The sequence below is a fragment of the Mobula hypostoma genome, chromosome 12, assembly GCF_963921235.1.
Source record: "Mobula hypostoma chromosome 12, sMobHyp1.1, whole genome shotgun sequence".
NCBI lineage: Eukaryota > Metazoa > Chordata > Chondrichthyes > Myliobatiformes > Myliobatidae > Mobula > Mobula hypostoma.
In genome coordinates, this window is record NC_086108.1 from 38,865,974 (window position 1) to 38,891,844 (window position 25,871).

At 39.8% G+C, this 25,871-nt stretch overlaps 1 protein-coding gene across 1 annotated transcript in view; it reads left to right on the forward strand.

Moving 5' to 3' along the window:
- Nucleotides 1–25,871, forward strand: part of crb1 (crumbs cell polarity complex component 1) — a 167,253-nt gene that overhangs the window by 53,275 nt on the left and 88,107 nt on the right. The window contains exons 4-7 of the mRNA XM_063063861.1: nucleotides 6,264–6,403; nucleotides 10,580–10,762; nucleotides 20,210–21,169; nucleotides 24,999–25,549. Of these exons, the coding sequence (XP_062919931.1) occupies nucleotides 6,264–6,403; nucleotides 10,580–10,762; nucleotides 20,210–21,169; nucleotides 24,999–25,549 (1,834 nt within the window). The remainder of the gene's footprint in view (nucleotides 1–6,263; nucleotides 6,404–10,579; nucleotides 10,763–20,209; nucleotides 21,170–24,998; nucleotides 25,550–25,871) is intronic.

A 25,871-nucleotide genomic window follows, 5' to 3' on the forward strand; every position in this document is an offset into this window, starting at 1 on the left:
TCCAAGGAGAAAAGGCCAAGTTCACTCAACCTATTCTCATAAGGCATGCTCCCCAATCCAGGCAACATCCTTGTAAATCTCCTCTGCACCCTTTCTATGGTTTCCACATCCTTCCTGTAGTGAGGTAACCAGAAATGAGCACAGTACTCCAAGTGGGGTCCTATGTAGATGCAACATTACCTCTCGGCTCTTAGACTCAATCCCACAATCGATGAATGCCAATGCACTGTATGGCTTCTTAACCACAGAGTCAACTTGTATAGCAGCTTTGAATGCCCTATGGACTCGGACCCCAAGATCCCTCTGATCCTCCACACTACCAGGAGTCTTGCCATTAATACTATATTCTGCCATCATATTTGACCTACCAAAATCAACCGCCTCACACTTACCTGGTTTGAACTCCATTTGCTACTTCTCAGCCCAGTTTTGCATCCTATCGATGTCCTGCTGTAACCCCTGATAGCCCTCCACACTATCAACAACACTTCCAACCTTAGTGTCAGCAGCAAATTTACTCACCCATCCCTCCAATTCCACATCCAGGTTATTTGTAAAAATCACAAAGAGTAGGGGTCACAGAAAGATCCCTGAGGCACACTACTGGTCACCGGCCTCCATGCAGAATATGACCCGTCTACCACCACTTTTTGTCTTCTGTGAGCAAGTCAGTTCTGGATCCACAAAGCAATGTCCCCTTGGATCCCATGCCTCCTTACTTTCTCAATAAGCCTCGCATGGGGTACCTTGTCAAATGCCTTGCTGAAATCCATATACACTACATCTACGGCTCTACCTTCATCATTGTGTTTAGTCACATCCTCAAAAAATTCAAACAGGCTCGTAAGGAATGACTTGCCTTTGACAAAGCCATGCTGACTATTCCTAATCATATTATGCCTCTCCTGATGTTCATAAATCTTGCCTCTCAGGATCTTCTCCATCAACTTACTAACCACTGAAGTAAGACTCACTGGCCTATAATTTTCTGGGCTGTCCCTACTCCCTTTCTTGAATAAGGGAACAACATCTGCAACCCTCCAATCCTCCGGAACCTCTCACGTTGTCATTGAGGATGCAAAGATCATCACCAGAGGCTCAGCAATCTCCTCCCTTGCCTCCCACAGTAGCCTGGGGTACATCCCGTCCAGTCCCGGTGACTTATCCAACTTGATGCTTTCTAAAAGCTCCAGTACATCCTCTTCCTTAATATCTACATGCTCAAGCTTTTTAGTCCGCTGTAAGTCATCTCTACAATCACCAAGATACTGTTCTGTAGTGAATACTGAAGCTAAGTATTCATTAAGTACCTCTGCCATCTCCTCTGGTTCCAAACACACTTTTCCACTGTCACAATTGCTTGGTCCTATTCTCTCATGTCTTATCCTCTTGCTCTTCACATACTTGTAGAATGCCTTGGGATTTTCCTTAATCCTGTCTGCCAAGGCCTTCTCATGGCCCCTTCTGGCTCTCCTAATCTCATTCTTAAATTCCTTCCTGCTAGCCTTATAATCTTCTAGATCTCTATCAGTACCTAGTTTTTTTGAACCTTTCATAAGCTCTCCTTTTCTTCTTGACTAGATTTAAAACAGACTTTGTACAGCACAGATCCTGTACCCTACTGTCCTTTCCCTGTCTCATTGCAACGTATCTACACAGAACCCCATGCAAATATCCCCTGAACATTTGCCACATTTCTTCCCTACATTTCCCTGAGAACATCTGTTTCCAATTTATGCTTCCAAGTTCCTGCCTGATAGCATCATATTTCCCCTTACTCCAATTAAATGTTTCCCTAACTTGTCTGCTCCTATCCCTCTCCAATGCTATGGTAAAGGAGATAGAATTGTGATCACTATCTCCAAAATGCTCTCCCACTGAGAGATCTGACACTTGACCAGGTTCATTTCCCGATACCAGATCAAGTACAGCCTCTCCTCTTGTAGGCTTATCTACAGATTGTGTCAAGAAACCTTCCTGAACACACCTAACAAACTCCACCCCATCTAAACCCCTCTCTCTGGGGAGATGCCAATCAATATTTGGGAAATTAAAAGCTCCCACCACGACAACCCTGTTATTATTACTCCTCTCCAGAATTTGTCTCCCTATCTGCTCCTCAATGTCCCTGTTACTATTGGATATTCTATAAAAAAACACGTAGTAAAGTTATTGACCCCTTTGTATTCCTAACTTCCACCCACAGAGACTCAGTAGACAACCCCTCCATGACTTCCTCCTTTTCTGCAGCTGTGACACTATCTCTGATCAGCAGTGCCATGTCCCCACCTCTTTTGCCTCCCTCCCTGTCCTTTCTGAAACATCTAAAGTCTGGCACTTGAAGTAGCCATTCCTGTCCCAGCACCATCCAAGTCTCTGTAATGGCCACAACATCATAGCTCCAAGTGCTGGTCCACGCTCTAAGCTCATCTGCTTTGTTCATAATTCTCCTTGCATTAAAATAGACAGATCTCAAACCATCGGTCTGAATGCGTCCCTTCTCTATCACCTGCCTATCCTCCCTTTCAAGTTCAAGTTCAGCCAGTCAGCTGTACACTCACATATACAGCCAAATGAAACAACATTTCTCTGGGACTAAAGTGCAAAACACAGTGCATATATCACACACAGCACATAAAATAATACTAATACAATAACATTAACAAATAATAAAAATATATTCTGTCGATGTACAAGCAGACATAAATGCATCTACAACATATGGTTAAATATCTAACAGTATCATGCTACTGGCACTGTCATAAATAATGTGTACTGGCTGGTAGTAGAGTGTGCAGATGTCTGACAGCCTGGGGGAAGAAGCTGTTACTCAGCCTGACAATCCTTAATCTTACACTGCAGTGCTTTCTGCCTGATGGTAGAAGGTCAGAAAGATTGTAGGAGAGATGGGAGAGGTCTTCGACAATGCTGAGGGCTCTACAGATGCAGTTCTTCTGGTAGTTGTCCTAGATGAGGTGAGGAGAGAGGCCCCGATGATTCTCTCAGCAGTCGTCGCAATCTGATCCAGAGTCAGCGGTCAAACGCCTTGCATTTCCCACATCCTCGCTATCTTCACTCGATGACTCCCTGTATGAGTGCTTCGTTCAAGCTCACTCAGAAGGCCTTCCAATTTCTGGTCCTATTCTCAAAGCCCAAGCCGAGAATTTTGACAAGCAGATCAACGGGGAAACCTCTGCCGACGACGAATACCCAACATATGAGCACGTGACGGACGCCGAGATTGTCCGTAACTATAGCGCTGGCGGAGGCACGTGTACCGGTTCTCGAGCCACAAGAAGATGATAATGAAGAGCCTCCACCCCACCCCCAAAAGTGTCTGAAGCCATTGAACACCTCGAGGCGAGACTCTGTTGGCTGGAGACCCAGGAGGTGGACCACACAAAAAACCTCCAACTCAGAAGCATTCTAGATTTCCCTCGCAGCCAGCGACATGCTACGTTCAAGCAAGGAACACTCGATCACTATTTTAAGAAATAAACTGTAAATGATGATTTGCTAATATTCTTGAATGTTTTTATTTGTTGTTTTATGTATTAAAAAGCTTTACTAAAAATTAATTTGTGTTTTAATTTCTACAGTAACAACAACCCTGATTTAGCGTGACCCCGCTTTTATCGCGATGACATTTTATGGACCAAAACGATCGCGTTATAACGGGGTTTCACTGCAACAAGAGATACTTTTTTTTTGTTTGGTGCAAGATTGAGCAACTTACAGATCTTGAAATGCAGTGAAGAAATTAGAATACTGATGGATTTGCAGAAACTTCACTGGAAATATGAACTCTGTGAAGGTTTTAAATTACTTTGTCAAATTGCTTTCTTTTTAGTATAGGGACAGACAACAGATTTAGTTTCCCCCAGCTCAACTGAAAAAAAATCCGGGGTCTGTACTTTTATATCATACACTTATGACCACATGAAAGAAAAGTGGTAGAGTGACATACTGTAGCTAGTGGTGCTCTTGCCTCAGAGCATCAGTCACCCAGGTTCACTCCTCGGTCCGGTGCTGATTGTGTGGAACAGGAGTTGCCAACGTGGGATCCATGGATCCCTTGCTTAATGGTAATTGTCCATGGCATAAAAAAGTTTGGGAACCCCTGGCGTAGAGTTTGCATATTCTCCTCCAAATGTTCTGGTTTCCTCCCACATTCCATAGGTAGTAGAGACACAAGAGATTGCAGAGGCTTGGAAGAACTTGGCAGGCAAGAGCTTCTGTAGAAAGAAATGAATTATTGATTTCCAGGTCAAAATGCAGCAACAGAACTGAAATGTCGACAATTCCTTTTCTCCCGTGAGTACCGCTCAGCCTGCTGAGTTCCCCAAGACTGTTCATTCCAAAGGTTCATCTTAAGGGGGCTTCTGTAAATTGTAGTTAGCATGTAAATGAGTGAACTGGTTGTGCTGGAATCTTTGGGGAGTGTTGATGAGAGTGTTTGAAATATAAAAGAGGATTACTGTGAACAAGATGCTTTATAGTCAGCCCGGACTTGGTGAACCAAAGGGTCTGTTTTCATGCTGCTGGTCTCATTGAGTTCTTCCTTCAGTTTATTTTTCTCCATGAAGTAGCTGGCTGTCAGCATGCTGCACTGTGATCACTTCTCAGGAGAAGTCTGCTTGCTGTGATAAAGCCTCTGAAAGAGTGGAAAGAATGAAAGTGTTGATTGCCTCATGTTGGTTTAGCATTTGAAAAAGGCAAGCATTTTAATTAGATCCTTTGAGAATAATTAATGCAAATAAATGACTGCTCTTTAGCTAGAAGTTATGCATTTCAACATGTACTTTAAACATTATCAACTTCATCTCCCGTTAGTATGATTATATTGAGGGATAGAAACATTAGTGTACTTTCTGACTGTGACCCTCTCGTATGCAAACTCGGCTCAGTAACTAACTCCGCTAACAGCCACGTGACTCAGCGGTGAGAAGACCACCTTTCATAAACAATATACTGTACGTCTATGGCCATTAGCTTGTGGGTTCAACCAGTCAGGAAAGCTGGACGTTCCAATTAACAGAACCTTGATTTGAGCAAATGCTGTGTAAATACTGCCCATACACGGTTATTGGTTGGCAAGAAATAATGGATCATGCACCACATAAAATTATAAAGAAAGTATATCTACCAATTTCAGCTTTATCAAATAGTTAATAGGAAAAGAAAGGGGCCCATTACAGTCAAACCAGTCCAATGTTCACATAACGTTGGAGCTCATACAGGGGATTTTTTACTCATGCGCTGGACCACGATTTGCATGAAAGCACCTGCCACAGTCTAAATTTTCCTCGAAGACCATCTCCAGCAACTGGCTCTCTCTCTCTCTCCCTCTCAGGAGTACTGGTCCTTCCTTTTTGGACCATCATCTACAGAAAGCACTTTGTCAATGGGGACTGTTCTTCCAATGGTATTCTGTAGTATCCTCCCTCCTGTTCCATTCCGCAGCTCCCACAAAAGACCCAAACCAGACTACTATCCATCATAAAACTCTTTCCACCCCGCTCTCTCTAGAACTTTCTCCCAATCCCACCATCCTGATTGGCTGACACAACATTCCTAAGTTGAACAACATAGCCTCTTATTGCTATCCAAAACCAAAACATTCTACCAGCAAGAGACACTGCTTTTGCAGAAAGCTGCTAAAATGAAATACCTAGAACATAGCAATAGAATCTTAACCAGAGCATTATATGACTTTTCTACATTTATACATATTAGAATGGTTACTTGATTTTCTTGTTAAAGAATCAAATGCATGCCACTAATCAGATTAATGAAACCTATACATTTCCACAGGTGTATGTGGAAATATCTCACTTTACCTTTTTCTAATACTGTAGTAGGCTATTTGGCCCATCAAATCTATGTTGGTTCTCAGAGAAATCCCAATTGTCACATTTGTCTCTCACATGCCCATTAACTTCCCTAACTCTCCTTGTCACTCACTGACAATAGCCAATTAACCTATGTCTTTGGAGTGTGGGAGGAAACCAGAGTACCCAGGGGGTAACCTACACAGTCTCAGAGATTGTGGCCATAATATTAAGGATAATTGAGGAAGCAATAATTTAAAATGTTTTAGCCCTTAGAATAAATAATTTAAAAATATTGCAATTCTTACTTAGAACTGTAATCATTAATTCTGTCACAAAGCATTGGTTTGCTCATGATAAACCCTGGTATCAAAGATCACTGATTGTAAATAATGTTTAATAGCAGACTGCCCTTTTATTTGCTTATTGCAGGTATAGCTGTGACTGTGTGAACACTGGATATACGGGTTTGCACTGTGACTTCTACGTCCCCAGTTGTCTTTCACAACCCTGTCTCAACAGCGCCACCTGCCAGGACACTGATGGAAATTACACTTGTCACTGCTGGCCAGGTTTGTGTTTTTATATTTTGTATAAACGACTATTGCTATCTTGTTCAAAGTATCAACACAATGTTATTAAACAAAATCAGCATTTGATTTTAATTTATCATATTGAGAAATTTATATTTTTTAATATATTCAGTGCTTTGATTGCTCTAAGTTCTGATTAAAAATATCTGCGCTGTTTTCTGTACTGATGCACGTGTTTTTTCTCACCATATACATAGTTGTGCAGTCAAACCATACGCAGAACATATCTGCTTGTAAGAAGAAGCTGCTAGTCTTGTGAATGAGATATAGGAGCAGAGTTAGGCCACTTGGCCCATCGACTCTGCTCCACCATTCAATCGTGGCTGATTTATTAGTCTCTCAACCCCACTCTGCTGCCTTCTCCCTGTAACTTTCGACATGTTGACTAACCCAGAACCTAGAAATATGCTTTAAATATACTCAATGGCTTAGCCTCCACATCCGTCTGTGGCAATGAATTCCACAGATTCACCAACCCCTTGCTAAATAAATTCCTTCCCTTCTCTGTTCTAAATGGATATCCCTCTATTCTGAGGCTGGGCCTTCTGGTCATAGGCTCAACGACTATAGAAATATCCTCCCCAAATCCATTCTGTCTAAGTATTTCAGTATTCACTAGGTTTCAATCAAATCCTCTCTCATTCTTCCAAACTCCAGAGAGTAAAGGCCATCAAATTCTCCTTATATTTAACCCTTTCATTCCTGGGATCATTTTCGTAAATCTCCTCTGGACTCTCTCCAATGCCAGCACATCTTTTCTTAGAAAAGAAGCCCAAAACTGCGCACAATACTCCCAAATACAGTCTGACCAATTTGTTATAAAGCCTCAGCATTACATCTGCTTTTATATTCTAGTCCTCTTGAAATGAATATTAACATTGTATTTGCCTTCCTTACCAGTGACTCAGCCTGCAAGTTAACCTTTAGGGAATCCTGCAACAAGGATCAGTCCCTTTACACCTCTGAATTTTTAATTTTCTCCCCATTTAGAAAATAGTCTATGCGTTTATCTCTTCTAGCAGAGTGCATGACCAGACACTTCCCTACATTTTGTTCCATCTGCCACTTCTTTGCCCATTCTCCCAATCTGTTCAAGTCCTTCCGCATTCTCCCTGCTTCCTCAACACCATCTGCTCTTCCACCTATCTTTATATCGTCTGAAAACTTGGCCATAAAGCCATCAATTCTGTCATCTAAATGGCTGACATATAAAATGAAAAAAGTGGTCCCAATACCGACCCCTGTGGAACACCACTTGTTACTGGCAGCCAACCAGAATAGGCCCCTTTATCCTGACCTTTTACTTCCTGTCAGTCAGCCATCTTCTATCCATGCTGGCATCTTACTTGTTATCTTGTTAAACAGCCTTGTGTGCGGCACCCATAGGCCTTCAGAAAATCCAAGTACATAACATTCATTGATCTCCTTTGCCTATCCTGCCTGTTATTTACTCAAAGAATTGCAACAGATTTGTCAGAAAATATTTCCTTTAACTAAGTTCGCTTTGGCCTACTTTATTATGCACCTCCAAGTATCCCAAAACGTCATTCCAACATCTTCCCAATCACTGAAGTCAGGCCTACAAGCCTATAATTTCCTTTCTTCTGCCTGCCTCCCTTTTTAAAGAGTGGAGTGACATTTGCAATTTTCCAGTCCTCCAGAACCATTCCAGAATCTAGTGATTCATAGAAGATCTTTACTAATGCCTCCACAATCTCTTCAGCTACTTCTTTCAGGACCCTGTGTTGTAGTCCCTCTGGTGATTTATCTACCTTCAGAACTTTCAGTTTCCCAAGTTCTTATCCCTAGTAATAGCAACTGCATTTATTTCTGCCCCTGGCATTCTTGAATTCTGGCATTCTGCTAGTGTCTTCTACAGTGAAGACTGACACTGCAGGGTGAAATCAGTTCAATGATTCAAAGTGCACTCATTATCAAAGAATGCATAAATTATACAACCTTGAGATTTGTTTGCTTAACAAAGCAATGAACCCAAAAGAACCTAATTTACAAAAAAATAAGACGAACCCTCAGTGCCCACAGAGGAAGAGGAAAAAAATCAAAACAAATGCAATGGAAGCAAGCAATAACAATAGCAATAGCATTCTGAACCAAATTGAGTCCTAAGATCCAAATCCCCAGAGCAGCCCAGAGTAGGCCCAAAGCCTTAGTATTCAGTCCATCATATTAGCAGGGCAGGTCACCACAAAGTTCGCAGACATGAAGCACAGCAGTCTCACAGCCTTAGCATCATGGAGAGAGGAGCCCCCTGACCCTCTGGGCGGGCTTTTTAAAATGTATGAGCCTTGCATTAAGACCTGGGCCCCAGGCGGTGAATCACTCCGGGCCTAGAACACACTGCGCAGCAATTCACTTTGGACCTAGATTTCGCTGTCAGAGAAGCCATTCTCGGCCTCTCCAAATCTGCTCAGAGCTTAGAACGATCTAACCTCGCCTGACTCTCAACACCTGATCTTTCCAGTCTATCTGGGCCAGCGTTTTGGTTATCTAAGCAGCACATTGTACCTCACATTAGGACCCAGGCCTCGCTGTGGCGTATCGCTCAGTTGGTGGCGTAACACAAGCAGCCAGAGATTGTGGTGAACATTGGCACTAATGACAAAGGGAGCAAGGGGGAGGGGGGGTCCTGTCTATAGGGAATTAGGGAAAAGCTTGCTGTGGAAGGTATAGCCTAATCACAAAGGATTGGTTACATGGGTTTGCTGGAGCCTTTGGGGAGGTTTTAAGCTAAATTGGCAGGGGAATGGGAACCAGAGTGATATGACTGAGGGTAGGGGCGCAGACACCATCAGGAATTTTCTAGGTTTCCTGTTGAGTGGAGTTTAATGTGACAGCATTGGGTTCAGTGCTACCTGTTTGCAATGAAGCAGTTTAACTCGTGCTTTAACCCAAGGTGACATGGGTAATCTCATATTCTCAGTTTTATTTCCTTTCCCTGAATTCTGTGCAATGTTTTTTATGCCATTGCCAGCCACTTCCCACTATGATAACTCAATACGTAGTATGTCATTTAAGCCAACATGGAAACCTGCTTAGTACAGTATCACAGATTGATATGCTGTGTGGCTATTAATCATGTTTATGAAAGGTCAAGACAAACCAAGCAGTCCTGCTGAAGGGCTGCAGATCGAAACGTCAACTGTACTTCTTTTCCAAAGATGCTGCCTGACCTGCTGAGTTCCTCCAGCATTTTGAGTGTGTTGAGCAAACAATTACGTTTATTTTTAAAGATGTATGTGGCCAAGTTCTTTGACCGGTAAATTATAAATGCATGGAATGTCAAGAAAGATTCCGAAAAATTCAGAGTCCCAATATGTAACCAGTTCCTAGAAAGTGGAGCTCTATCAAGCATTAAACCAAAATTACACATTTCTAGAAAGCTGAAGCCTGGACAGTGAGGACCTGCTCAAGTAAAGCTAAGTATGCAAAATTATCCCTTTACATGGTTAGCTGAATGCCACAGAACCAAGAAGAAAAGACATTTTTGTACAAGTTCTTTGATTTGTTCTTCAACTCTGTCATTACTAGTAGATCATAATGTTCATGGGTAGCAGATACTGTGCACAATTGTCAGTGACAGCTGCAAACAACCCTGGACATTACCTGCGCTGTCAGTACCTGATTCAGATTGTCTGCATTTCTTGGAGGCGATTGAGCCATTCTGAGCTTGAGTGTGGAGAGAGTGAGTGAAAAGACAAATGCAAGGAGAGGGCTGGTGAAAGAAAAGACTCTGCTTAAAGTAAAGGGGAACAAACAAAGTGTAAAGAAGAAAGGTAAAAGGAGAATGGATGATGAATGAATGAGAAAAAGGATCAATAAAGAGAATTGAGAGAGAAAGGAGTGAAAAGACAAGTAAGAAGGGGCAGGTGGAAGAGGTGAGAGCAGACATGATTTTTTTCCCCTCTGCTTCATTTACAATTTTCTAATTCAACAATCACAGGATTAAAGAATGGTAGAATTTAGTTAAGGTGTTTTTTGTCCTTTTCCCCTACAATCCTTACCCAGCTCCATCCCCACCTCCAAATAACCCTCATTTCATGATTCTCAGGTGGAGAGTATCGATTAATTTTGTTTTGTGGTCCAGACTGTAAAAGTGAATGTAACCATTATATGCATTTTGTGATTTTAATTCAGGTTTTATGGGGGCACAATGTGAGATCGATATCCCTGAGTGCTTCAGTAATCCTTGTTTACATGGGGCAGAGTGTGTTGAACTCTCCTGGCGAAGCATGAATGGAAACACCACTGAATCGCCTGTAGTCTTTAGCTATGAGCGTGCTGCTGGCTACATCTGTAAATGTCAGCATGGATTTACAGGTACCCTTCAAAGTTATACGTTGCATTTTGTTTCCTGAGGAAGAACATTGCAGAAATCATCAGAGATTTTAGTTTACTTTGGTAGTAAGCAAATACATAGAGACAAAACGAGGCTAAGGATTTTGCCCTTTCTTTCATCTGGGGACTACAATCAGTTTAATTATTGACATTGTAGTAAGTGACATCATTTGGTGAAACACTTCAATAATAATGCACATGGAAACTGATATTAATGAACTAGTTACTATACATGGAAACTGAATTCTAATTTATAAACATTATCAAAGGAAATAGATGTCCTTAACATTGTACGAGTTGTCTGTTAAAGGTGAAATAATTTTCCATGGAATTAATAATTTTTCAAAATTAGAATGGCTTAATTCATTAACAAATGGAAACTCACTGGCTTAAGGATTTTTAAAATCAATTTTTAATGTAGCATTCCTGTTGCATCCTCGTTGGGAATTTTACTCTGGAAATTGGGGTAGGCAGAACAAAAATTCCAACAAAACAGAGGAGATGAATTTCTTCTTGAGCACTAAAAGACTCCAAAATATAAGCAAATTTATTCCACCCTGAGCTGGGTAAATCTTCAACACCACAACACCAGATTATTTTGAGTTAGAACATAGAACAGTACCGCATAGGGACAAGGCCTTGTGCCGAACCGACTGGAAAGTAAAATAAAAACCGCAAACACTAATCCCTCCTGTTTACACAACGTCCATATCTCTCCAACTTCGTCATATTCATGTGTCTATCTAAATGTCTCTTAGAAGCCTCTAATGTATTTGGCTCACCATACCGGGTGGCACATTCCAGGCATACACCACACTCTGAGTCAAAAAATTTACCCCCCACATCCCCTTTGAACCTACCTCCTCTCACCTTCAATGCATGCCCTCTGGTATTAGACGTTTCTACCCTGGGGAAAAAGCTGCATATATTTCTAACCTAGTCCATCCATCTGCTTTAAGCTGAGTCAGTGGCTCTGAGACAGCATGTTAAATAGACTCTGGAAAAAGCAAACCCTTTTTAGGATGATTTCTCCTTAACTTGTCAGTTTTGTGGAGAATATGAACATGAACATGTTTCTCTCACTAGAAACTGCCAAAAACTTATTTTTAAAAAACTCCACCAAGAGCTCTCCAACGTTCTCCCACAGAAGGAGGGCAGGATACATGATGTCAGAAAAAGGACTACCCCTGGTTAATTAACCTGCAGCAAATTGATACATTGCAAAAGAGTGGCAACTAATTGACTTCACACTGCTAAAGAACGTTGGACAGCTCAATTAGTATATAGCTGGATGTAAATCTTCCCGTGACTATTTCAAATGCTGAAAAAGGATCAACATCAACAAGCCTTTTTAAAATTTATTGATTAACATAATTAATACAATATTGTTGGTAACCAGTTGGGCTATGGGATTAATTTGAACAGATCTGCTTGTTTTAGGCTTTCTCAATGTCATACATCAGCAGAGATTTGAAGTGCTTCTATGTTAGGACTCCGGTAGTATCCAAGACATCTTCAAGGAGCAGTGCCTTAGGAAGGCCGTGTCCATCGTTCAGGACCCCCACCACCCAGGACACGCCCTCTTCTCATTGTTACCGCCAGGTAGGAGGTACAGAAGCCTGAATGCACACACTCAGCGATTCAGGAACAGCTCCTTCCCCTCTGCCATCCAATTTCTAAATGGACATTGAAGCCATGAACACTATCTCACTACTTTTTTAATTCTTTTTTTGGCACTGCTTATTTTAACTTAACTACTTAATAGATAGATATATCTTTTTTACTCCAGTTCAGTATTTTTCTCCATATTTATTTATCATGTATTTCATTGTACTGTTGCCATAAAGTTAACGAATTTCATGACATACGTTGGTGATATTAAACCTGATTCTGATTCAGTTTCGTTCTTAAGGACATCTCACCACAGTCATTTTATATCAGCAATTGGTTAATAATTACTTATCAACAGCTGGTTACGTAGAAAACATGGAACAGATTCACTGAAATGAACTAACTGGATGACAATTAACTGTTAATAGCAGATGGAAGAAATTAGTGTTAGCAGGTGCTGGGGACCATGGACAACTTTGACGTAATGTGATGTGCATGCAGAATGAGGCCATTCATGCTTGGTTCATGATAAAGCTCCCTCATACAGGAGGTAATATAGTTGTATTTTGCAATAAGATGCTCAGACAAGAAAGTCATCTTTTTAGCTTTATTAATAAATAGGAATTGACAGTCCAGTAGTCTCCCAGACCTTTCCCATTCAAATTACTAGTTAGTATCTAGTTTGAATTTGACCTTAACCCTTGGATAATAATCATGAAGCAAAGGTGAAAGTTTGTGTGTCTTTTATTATGTATATTGTGTATAAAGGGAAGACAGGAGGATGAATACAGGGCCCTGGCGGAGGACTTTGTCAAATGGTGCAAACTGAATCATCTGCAACTCAACATCAGTAAGACAAAGGAGATGGTGATGGACTTTAGGAAGACCAAGCCTGCACTGCTCCCTGTTACTATTGATGGTGAGGACATGGATATGGTGAGAACCTGGGGGTGCACCTGGATGACAGCCTTGAGTTGAGCACCAACAGAAGAGGCAGTATACAAGAAAGGCCAAAGTCTCCTCTACTTCCTGAGGAGACTGAGGTCCTTTGGAGTATGCAAGCTTCTCCTTCACATGTTCTACCAGTCTGTTGTCACCAGTACGATCTTCTATACGGTGGTGTGCTGGGGCAATGGCATCAACATGGGTGATGCCAATAGGCTCAATAAACCGATTAAAAAGGCTGGCTCTGTTATAGGAGTCTAACTGGACACACTGAAGGCTGTATTAGAACAACAATTGCTGGAAAATCCTGGCAATCCTGGACAGTGCTTCTCTCCCTCTGCATACCACCTTGCTGAACAGAGGAGCACTTTTAATAATACATCAAGACAACTGCACTGCTCCAAAGAGCACTATATGAGGTCATTCTTACCCTCAGCCATTAGGCTTTATAATGAGCCAACCTATAGGCGGGTAAGGGATGACTCCCTCCTGTTAGACTATTTGAAGTTACTTGTGTTTTATTCTTTCTTACTTCTCTTCTAATATTTGTATATTTGTATATCTGTGCACTTGTAATGCTACTGTGTCACTGTAATTTCCTCTGGGATCAATAAAGTATCTATCTATCTATCTTCTTTGTAATTCAGTTATCAATAAGAATACCTGTAACATATTACGACTTTACCCGGCAATAATAAAAGCAAATACTTGTGCGAAGCTTACATTAAAAAAAATTACAATGCAATTGATTCCTCCAATTGCACAATACACTTCCAAGGTAATGTTTCACTGTATTCTTAATATCCTACCTGATAATGTGTACACTTGCACTATAGGGTCATGTAACACACTACTAATTGTTTTAAAAAAGTAATTACAAGAAAAGATGTAGCTTTTCTGAGATAAGGAGCCCAAGACTGCTCACAATACTTCAACTGATGCTTCATCAGTGCCTTTATAAACCATCATCATTACATCTTTGCTGTTAAATTCTGGTCCTCTTGAAATGAATACTGACATTGCATTTGCCTTTCTCATCAACGACTAAGCCTGCAGATTAACCTTCAGAAAATCCTGCACAAGGTCTCCCAAGTCCCTTTGCTCCTCGAATTTTTGAATTTTCTCTCTACCAAAGTGCATGACCATACACTTACTGACACTATATTCCATCTGCCACTTTTTGCCTGTTCTCTCGATCTGTCTAAGACCTTATGCAGTCTCCCTGCTCCTTCAACATTACCTGCCCCTCCATCTGTCTTCGATTCATTCACAAACTTGGCCGCCAAGCCATCAATTCCATAATCCAAATCATCGACATACAACATAAAAAGAAGCGGATCTTAACACCAGCCCATGCTGAACACTGCTAGTTACTGGCAGCCAGTCAGAAAAAGCTCCCTTTATTACCACTTTGCCTGTGCCAATCTGCCAATGGTCTGTCCATGCTAGTATTTTTCCTTTAATAACATGGGTTCTTAACTTGCTAAGCAGCCTCACTTGCTAAGTGTGGCTCCTTGTTAAAGGCTTTCTGAAAATCCAAGTACCAAGCATCCATTGACTCTCCTTTGTCTATCCTGCTTGTTATTTCCTCAAAGAATTCCAACAGACTTGTCAGGCAAGATTTTCCCTCAAGGAAACCATGCTGACTTTGGCCTTTATTATCATGTCCTTAATAATTGACTGCAACATCATCCCAACCACTGAGGTCAGGCTAATTGGTCTACAATTTCCTTTCTTCTGCCTCCATCCCGCTTGAAGAGTAGAGTGACATGCAATTTTCCAGTCCTTTGCAACCATGCCAGAATCTATTGGTTCTTACTGATGCCTCCACAATCTTTTCAGATACCTCTTTCAGAACCCTCAGATGTAGTCCATCTGGTCCAGGTAACTCATCTACCTCCAGACTATTCAGCTTCCCAAGCACATCCTCCCTAATAATAGCAATTGCATTCACTTCTATCTCCTGACACTCTTGAAACTTTGGCATACTGATTGTGTCTTCCACTGTGAAGGCTGTTACAAAATATTTATTCAGTTTGTCCACCATTTCTTGTCTCCCATTACTAGCATTTCAGTGTTAATTTCCAGCAATCCTATATCTACTCTTGCTTCATTATTACTCTCCACTAACTTCCCACTTATTTTTTGCCCCATTATATGCCCTCTCTTTTGCTTTTATGTTGGCTTTGACTTCCCTTGTCAGTCATGGTTGTGTCATCTTCCCTTAGAATACTACTTCTTTGGAGTGTAACTATCCTGCTCCTTCCAACTTGCTCCCAGAAACTCCAGCCATTCCTACTGGTCTCCCCTTCCAAACAACTTTGGCTCACTCCTCTCTCATGCCTCTGTAATTCCCCTTACTCCACTGTAACACTGAAACATTTGACTTTAGCTTCTTCCTCTCAAATGGCAAAGTGAATTCTATTATATTATGATCACTGCCTCCTAAGCGTTCCTTTACTTTAAGCTCCCTGATCAAATCTCAGTTGCTAACACAACACTCAATCTAGAAGAGCTGATCCTCTAGCGGGCTCAACCACAAGCTGTTCTAAAAAGGCATTCTACAGGTTCTCTCTCTTGGAATCCAGCACCAGCCTGATTTTCTCAATTTACCTACATTTTGAAATCCCCCATGACTATTGTAACATTGTCCTTTTGACATGCCTTTTCTATCTCCCATTGTAATTTGTAGCCCACAACCTGGCTAATGTTTGGAGGCCTGTATATAGTTCCTGTCAGGGTCTTTTTACCCCTGTATTTTCTTAACTCTACCCATGAAGATTCTACATCATCCCATTTCACCCATGTCGCCTATCTCTAAGGATTTGATTTCATTTTTTACCACAGAGTCGTGCCACCCCCTCTGCCTACTGTCTGTCCCTTTGATACAATGTGTATCCTTGGATGTTAATCTCCCAGCCATAATCTTCTTTCAGCCATGATTCAGTGATGCCCACAGCGTCATACATACCAATCTGTAACTGTGCGACAAGTTTGTCTACCTTGTTTTGTAATCTGTGTGCATTCAAGTATAATCCCTTCAGTCCTGTATTCATCATCTTTTTCTGTTTGGTCCCCATTTTATGTTGCAACTCATCCCGCTCACTGCAATTTTGCCCTATCATCAGCCTCTCCCTGCTTGGAGTCTCACTAAAGATTGCCTTTGTAAACCAACTATGTCATCGTTAGCACTATCACTCCAGTTCCCATCTCCCTGCTAAATTAATTTAAACTCTCTCCAACAGATCTAGCAAACCTGCCTGCAAGGATATTGGTCACCGTTGGGTTCAGGTGTAACCTGTCTTTTGTACAGCTCATAGCTTCCTCAGAAGAGATGCCAATAATCCAGAAAACTGAAGCCTTGCCCCCTGCACCAGTTTCTCAGCCACGCATTCACCTGCCAAATCATCCTATTCTTATCCTCACTGGCATGTTGCACAGGCAGCAATTCAGAGATTACTACCCTCGAGGTCCTGTTTTTCGGCTTTCAACTTAGGTCCCAAAATTTTCTCTTCAGGACCTCCTCCCTTTTCCTACCCACAGTATGTCATTAGTGCCAGTACATTATGTACCAAAAGAGACTGCCTGCTCACCCTCCCTCTTTAGAGTGCTGGGGACCCTGGCACCTGGGAGGCAACATACTATCTAGGTGTCTCTATCGCATCCACAGAATCTCGTGTCTACTCCTCTTACTATGAAATCCCTTATCACTGCCACACTCCTCTTCTCCCACTTCCCTTCTGAGCCACAGAGCCAGACTCAGTGCTGGAGACCTAGACGCTGCTGCTCTCCCCGGTAGGTAGTTTCCCCATACCCCGTGACAGTATCCAAAATGGTACATGCATTATTGAGGGGAACGGCCACAGTGATACTATCCATTTCTTTCCCCTTTCCTGACAGTCACCCAGGTACCTGCCTCCTGCAACTTAGGGATTGTACTCTTTCTCTGCAGGGTACTCTGTGAAGTGCAGCATACAGGAGTGGCTGTCTTTTTAGGACTACAGACTGACAGTGAATAACCCGTATCAATATTTATTCTTGACCCAATATCATTAAAATAGAATATTTGGTCATGATCATATTGTTAGAGAATTGGTGAGTACAAGTAGCTCTGTTCCCTGATGATAATACTTTGGCAGTCAGGAAGGTATCAATTAAACAAAACTTCATTCTGAAGGTACTGTTGCCTAGAAACTTATTCAACCTCCCTTCTGAAGGACAGTAGTGTAGCATTCCCACATTGCTGAACTGAGGTGACGAGGTAGATTATGTGCTCAGATCTCTGTAAAGGAAATGGAATTCACAATCCTTGGATTTAGGGAGATGTATTGCTGGAACCTAATTACTCTGATATAGCATTATAAAATATGGCACAGTCTTGCTTTGCCAAAATTTAATCAAATTATCACAAAGTATTTGCTATTTTATTCCTGATTTTATAAAGGTCAGAAATTGTATAGAAAAATGAGGCAATTTCTTTAATTGATGAAAGTCAAAGTTCAACTTGTTTCCATCTGTAATATAGGTCTTCAGGGACAGAATAATATTTAGCATTTGTCGCATTTCACAAAATTTTTTTTTTGTGTTGTATTTCTACACTTGTTAAACTGCTTACTTAGGAGATAAGATTAAGAAAGTACACAAAAGAATTAATAGTTCACAATTTTTTTCCAGTCATGTTGCTATCATCTAAGTTTAAGTGAAAACATCAGGTCTGGTACAAATATAAATACATGAATCCAATGTAAATGGCTCAAAACTCTTATCACAGATGCACAGCATAATAAAAGTAACAATAACACGACTGACAAAATCTATTACATCACTTAATCAGATTATAGTAATAAATAGTCTTTAGGATAAAATGCCCTGCTAGAAAAGCAACATTTTGAACTAAATCCTGCAATGCATTTCTTCCACAGTTAAAATCCAATATTTCTTTATATTCTTTTCACAGACACCAGTTATAGTTGTGGGAGTAGCATAAGTGGGTCACAGAGACTTAGACCATTGGATAAGCAAGGAATTGACTGATTCCTGGGCTTAGCCTTGTTGATCTGTCTTTCAGAGCATTGAGCACTGAGCTGAGTCAGCGGACACAGCAGACAAAGGAACAATGTGCAGAGTTAGGATGTAAGTTAATCATAAGAAATGAAGTACAAACAGCAGAGGTTGAGCTGACACAAGACTAAAGGTTTTTGACGATTTTTCATGTCTTTAAAGAATTGTCTTGGAGAAATGGTATTACCCGTTCTTAAGGCTTCCATCTTCATGTTGGCTGTTGCAGGTAAATATTTCTCAAAAATATTCTTTTGCAAGAGCATAAGAGTGAGTGTTACTTAAATACTCATGAGAAAAAGCAGTAGATGATAGCAACTTATATAGACAGTGACTATTTAAATGCTTCTTTCTAAATGAGCTTCTGCAGAGTTCATTGTAGTTATTATACAGCAATATAGTGTGGTGAAGGATCAGGGCATCACTTATACTGGATAAAAAATCTTTAAACATTAGTTGGTGTTGCAAAGATCCAGGGGAACCTTAATATATTTTATTAGTATTGTTCATGTTTTGAAGAGTGTAACTAGCTTAACGAGTTTTTCAAATATAATTTATTGGAATTACTTCATGGTTTTACTGAACTGGAAATGATTTGCTTGAATTTGACTGCTTTTTTCTCAAAAGAGGGATGTTAATCTGCAATTCCACTATCAAGAGTCACCGAGATTTTTGTGTTCAATATCTTAACCAAAAATAGATTAATCTTCATAATCCACAGGAAGCTGTCACCTCAATATAGAGCTGATATAACAATTAACTACTTACGAGGTTACTTCTAATCATCCATATTTATTTAACTTATTTCTATTTGCTCATTTTGTATATTGATTAATGGAACAACTTATAATCAGTAACAGTGTTGTAATTTACAGAAAAGTGTAACAACTATTTTGGCTCTCCTACCAACGTGTATAATGTAATGTAATTGCATTTAGCGTGTGTCATTCACTGTTGAGACAGAATTCCTGAATGGTTAAAATAATTACACAGTCTAGCAGTTGGCTAATGGGCAGCTCAAATGTCAACTGGTGGGTAAAGAACCTAGAGATGACGTGAGGAGAAACTGTCATAGACAAAGAATCAATTTAGAATCCATTTAAAAGAGTGCTGGAAATTTTCAGCAGTTCACACAGCTTCTATATACAGAGAAGTAGAATTCATGGTTACAGCATTTTCTGTTTTTGCTTCAGATTCCTAGCAACTGCAGGTGTTTGATTTTCATTTGGAATGCAATGCTTGAGAATGTAGGGAACAAATTCATGAGGCAATATGATAAACAGAAAGAGGAGAGAAACACAGGAATATAGGAAGGAGGCGTTTTATAGCATGGGGCTAGATTGGAATGGAACTAACTCGATTGCTCTTTGAAATTGGTGCCACAGACTCATTGGTCCAAATGATCTGAGTACAACTGGTTTATCACATACATCATTGATAATCGTTACAGCAGTAATTTAGAATTAGTGATATGTTAGGATTTAAAATTTCCCATCCATTCTACTTTTAACCATGTGGGCTTCTCACCTCCCAAAGGTGTGCAAGTTGATAGGTTGATAGGCCTCTGTGCTTTACACCAACTGTATTGCTGAGTGGTTGGATCTGTGAGAATTAAACGGGTGTATGGGTAAAACAAAAGGGATTAGGACTGATTCTGTAGTGTATAACTATATCATAGCCCAGTCAAAATGGTGACAAAAGGAATTTATGATGGTGACTGATAAGTTCAATAAACTTCAGATTTATGCAATATGTACAAAAGTTTTAATGTATTATCTATTAGCAGAGCAAAAATATATTTTCTTCCTTTTCAAGGTTCACATTGTGAAATGGACATCAACGAGTGTGACTTAAGCCCTTGTCAAAATGGAGGAACATGCCAGAATACCCTAGAGGGTTATATTTGTCACTGTCCAACAGGAAGTGAACAAGAGATATTTTATGGAGGCCAGAACTGTACAGACATTCTAACTGGATGCGAGAACCATGAATGCCAGAACAAAGCAACATGCATTCCTTATCTGAGGGACTCACAACACGGGTACCATTGTCGCTGTGCTAATGGCTATGCTGGCTTGAACTGTCAATTATCAACTACATTTTCCTTTGCAGCCAATGGACATCTTCATTTTAAAACATCACTTACGGGGAGAAATGAGAACTCGACGAATAAACTTCCTTATCGTGTATTCCTAAGGTGTAGAACTGTGTTGTCCAATGCACTTATTTTTTATAGAGGAACCAGAAAAACATTTATGAAATTGGAAGTACTCAATGGCCACTTATATGCATCTCTGCAAATAAGCAATCAACCGGTCGCAGGTCTTGAGATTTTTAAGAACATAAGTGATGGAGAATGGCACACTGTGGAAGTGACGTTCAGCAGAAACTTTTCTGTCAAACTTTTGGACAACGCCTGTTTGGAAGAATGCATGATCCTGAAGTTTGTAGGAATGGAGAGTGAGGAATTTGCCAGAGTATTTGAAAACATATTCTTTGGGGGCATAGAGGACAGCTATGGAGGATTTTCAGCAGCCCCCCGGCCCCAGACCTGGCCTCATTTTATCGGTTGCCTTCAGGACGTGACAGTGGAATCAAAAGTAATAGACGTGGGCGTCCTTACAGTTGACTCAGCACTGAATGTGAAGCCAGGGTGCAGCAAGAGCGGTTGGTGTCAGAGCAATCCGTGCCAGGGCAAGGGTCAATGTATCGATTTGTTGATCAATTACACATGTGAATGTTTCAGACCATACATTGGTTGGAACTGTTCTGAAGGTAAATGGTACAATAATATTTCAAGGTTTTAAGTGAATACTCCACCTTTTCTTAGATATAATGCTCACTATCCGTTTACATGTTCCTAATAATTTAGTTTCCCAATTCAGTAATAAAGGAACATAAGATGGAGAAGCCCAGAACTTTGCTCCACCACTGACTAAGGTCACTGGTGATCAGATCTTGGCCTCAATCCTTTTTTCTGGATGGTTTGCCATAAGCCTTAATTTCCCAATATTTCAAAACCTGGCTGTCCTAAGTTAATTATACTGCATTTAGTGATTTCAATTGGACAGCTTTCTCAGGTAGAACATTCCAAACATTACCAACCTCCTGAGAAGAAATTTGTTCTCATTTCTGACTTAAGTTGTTCTAATATTGTTGATTTGTTCTTAAATTGTGCCTTCAATTAGCGTCGTACAGCACAGAAACAGGCCCTCTGGCCTTACTGGTCCATTTTAACCAAGGTGCCCATCCAAGCTAATTGCTTGGCCAGAATTTAGTCATAATCTTCTAAACATTTAATATCCATGTAACTATCCAAATGTCTTTCCTCAGCCACTTGCTCTAGCAGTTCATTCCACATACATACTGTTCTCTGTGTAAATAAGAAAGTTGCCTCTCAACTTCCTATTAGATATTACCCCTCTCACCTTTAATCTATGCCCTGTACTTCTTGATTTCCCCACCCCTATTAAAATGACCGAGTACATCCACCCTACCTATACCCCCATGAATAAATAAGATCACCTCTCAGTCTCTTATGCTTCAAGGCAAAAGTCCGAGCCTGTCCATCCTCACCCTATTACAAAATCCCTTGAATCCTGGCAACATCTTTGTAAATATTTTTCTGCACTCTTCAATCACTAAATTCCCACACAAAGAGGACCAAGCTTAGTGTAACTCTATCAAATGCACCCAGAACTATGAGTGTGTTAGTTCATTCTTATTCTTCTAATCTCAAATGGGTACTTACTACCTGTACTTTCCTCATCCTCATCAGACCTAGATTTTCTACTGTTAATAGGATGCATCTATTTTTCTTCTCTGAATGTAGAAACAGAGTATTTGTTCAAAAATGTCTTGATATTTTATTATTTTCTATTGTTGTGCTTCAATCTCACCATCAAAGGTAAACCCATTCACTCTATCCATTCTCTTCCATTTTACATGCTCGAAGAAGATTAATATTTTTTATTGGTTCTTACTCACTTGCATCCATAATCTACCTTCCATCTCTTTAGTAACTTTATAGTCACTAATGTTCAGTAACTTTATCAGTTTCCACATTTTTCCCAATACATTGATTAGTAATAGTATTACATGCGTTTTCTTTAATTTGATAACGTCCCTACCTTCTGTTATTAGCCATGGTTGGATTATCCTTATTGTAGTCTTCATAATGGATAATATCATTGTGAAATATACTTAATGCACTGCTTTACTACTGTTTTATCATTAAATCTATTTTGCCAGATTAGTCTACCCTACGTTCGTGCCTTTACAATTATCCTTGTTTAAATTTAAGACTCTAGCATCATTCTCCAATTTCTTGCTCTCAGATCATGAAATTCTATTATGTTATGACCACCATTTCCCAGAAACCTATTCTATGTTGGTTCTACAGCATATTGTTTGAATAAATGGCCTCAAATACACTCTACTTGTTCATCCTCCAGGCTACCTTTTTCCATTTGACTTGACCAGTTTACAGGGGGAAGTTAAAGTTACTCAAGTACTTTTACAAGCCTATATTCACAAAAACCCATGCTGACTTCCTCCAGTGACTTCTTTTCCTTAATATTTTCCGTCTCCACCCAAATAAGTCCTACATCTTGATCTTCTGTACCATGATCATTTATAAACAGCTATTCCATTTATACCTCTCTGTTTTGAAGGTGAAGTACCCAGATATTGTATTCCCAGCCTTGGTCACATTACAGTCATCTCTTTGTAATATCGTTTAAATCCTGTTCATTTGTCATTAATACATTTACCATATTGTAAAGGCAGGGTGCATTCAGCTAAATAAACTTTAATTTTGTCTTTCCACCAGTTTTCCTGAACCTGATGTTATTATCAGATGCAATTTATTGTTCTATATCCTGTCCTTTCCTGATGTTCAGTACTCCTATTGCTACTCCGTACAATTGGATTGGCTGTCTCCTTAACTTTCTTTCCCCTTAGAACAGCTAACAAGATTTAGTGTTCTGATTCTGAAGTGCAAAACTATTCCAGATTATTTTTCCTAGAAAAAAAAATCAAAATTATTATAAAATGATGTTGCCAGCAATAAATAGGGCTGCAGATCATAAGTAGAAATGTTTCAAATTTTGTAATTAATTCAAATAACCTAAGTCTATTAAAATTAAACATATAATTTTGAATTTGGATATGTTCTTTCCAGACAGTACCTTTACAATTAAAACTTTGAACTCCTCACACTAAACTTCATTGTATTATTATTTCATTACGAAGTACTGTATTAAATACTACTCTAATTGATTGCCATTAACAGTGGCCTATATCTTGTTGGACATGATGTGTTGAAATCTCTGCCCATAGTTCCCACAGGGTCCATACTCATCCAAGCCACCTGAAGAGAAATTACCTTGTTGGCCTTCACGTTCATGTTGGATGGTAAGGTCTGGATGTTGATTGCAATACATCCGACATAAGGTAGAGGTCCCAAGCCTGAAAAGGTCCTGTCAGAGGTTATAGCTGGTGTGATTAAAGCCATCACTGAACTTGATAATTTTTACATGACTTTCAGAATCAAAAATATTTAAAATCTGTAAACATGAAATAATAATTATTGGAAATAATAATTTGAAGTAAACTAATTATGACTTCCCCTTTGCCTCCTTACCCCCAAACTTAGAACGGCATTGAAATGGCTGTGCAAAAGTAAACCAGCCAACTAGTTTGTAGACTTGCCTACCTTTCAGCATGATACTGGGAAGTTTGAGCAAGACGGAGTTCCATCATTGGACTCCATGTGGAGTTCAGCAACAGAGTGCAGTGACAGACATCAGGTCACTTATCGGTCAGTAAGTCCAGAACACTTAGCACGTGCACATACTTTGGAGGCTTGAATCACTCCATTTCAAACATTTTCCCTCTGAAACATTGGTGGCAGCCAGCAAGATTCACCTGTGTTTTTGAGGTGCATCAATGACAAACCTATAACAATCCAAGTAACCAACAATAAATAGTTACAAGTCATCATTAGAAAAGCTTCAAATTGAATAATTAAAGGTATAATTTTGAAATTAAAACAGGTTTGTCAACCAGTAGAGTCCCTTTACTGTAAATATGTGTTCTTGCCACTTTAACCACCAGATATTCTCATCTCTATGTTAATTTTGACATCTGAATTTAACAAGTTTGATGCAAACCATGTCTAAGTCACAACAGGCTTTATTGGAAAGTGATTCGATCTTCAATTATGGGACAAGATGAGCAAGAATGAATCAGCTGCCTTTTGGATACCCTGCCCAATAGTCTTTTACTTTGACCTTAATTTTAAAAAATGACAGAATACAAAACTGCTGAATTTTGTTTAACTTGTTTTGTATGACCGTGCAAGACCAGCATATATCACAATGCTTAGTTAAACACTGTTAGATTTCACTTAAATTCATCTGGTGCATAAACCCTTAATATATGCGTTTGTTTTATTTTAATCAATAATGCCAGTCTAATTTCTTTTGGGGTAGAAATGGATGCAACTCTGTACATAAGCAAATTGGTCAGTGACTAAAGGCTCGTAATTGATTCAGATGACGTTTAATAGTAGAGCATTCTGCCTTTTGATTTTCTTCAACAGAATTAATCCCTGGTGGATTTGGCTATGAAGATTCCAAAAGCTATGCTTTGTTTGTCATTGATAATGATCCAGGAGAAGAAGTGAACATATCCATGTTTGTTCGCTCTCACCAACCAGATGGTGCGTTATTGATCCTGAGGAACAGTAGTGTTCTCTATCTACAGATGAAGTTGGAAGCTGGCCACGTGGTAGTCCGACCTCACTTGTCCAAACCTCTCACAAGTGATCACTACATCACGGACAGTAAATTTTATTTAATAACTGTGGAAATAAAACAAAACAAAATGAAACTTGTTCAGATGGGACAAGTGGTAGGTCATGTACAAATTCCTCCGATTAGAATTCGAACTGGTGATGTAGTTTATATCGGAGGCTTGCCAGATCAGCTGGAACATGCTCAAGACACAAGACACTTTGAAGGATGCATCCAGGATGTAAAGATCAACAACAAGAGACTTGAATTTTATCCCATTAGTATCCCCAAGGAGACTTACAGTAACAGAATACTTGTCAATATAACAAGAGGCTGTAATGGCAACAGCACATGTAAGGTACAGTATACTGATTACATCACACATCTTCGTTCATTGAGTTTTATCTAATTGATTTGAAGACAACCAATTATAACTAAAATATCAGCACAGCACCATAATCTCAGAGCAAACAAGTATTTGTCACGAAGCCAACAGTAATGGAATCCATCATTTGAACTACAGTGGATTGTGGTTAATTGGGACCAGTAAACTTTGGTCTAATAGAGTACCTGCCTCAATGAACCAAAGTTTCAAGAAAATAGTTTAAAAAAGATACAAAAAAGACTGAGTAACAAATTATGTGTTTAAATGAAATACAAATTAGCACATTACCAATACC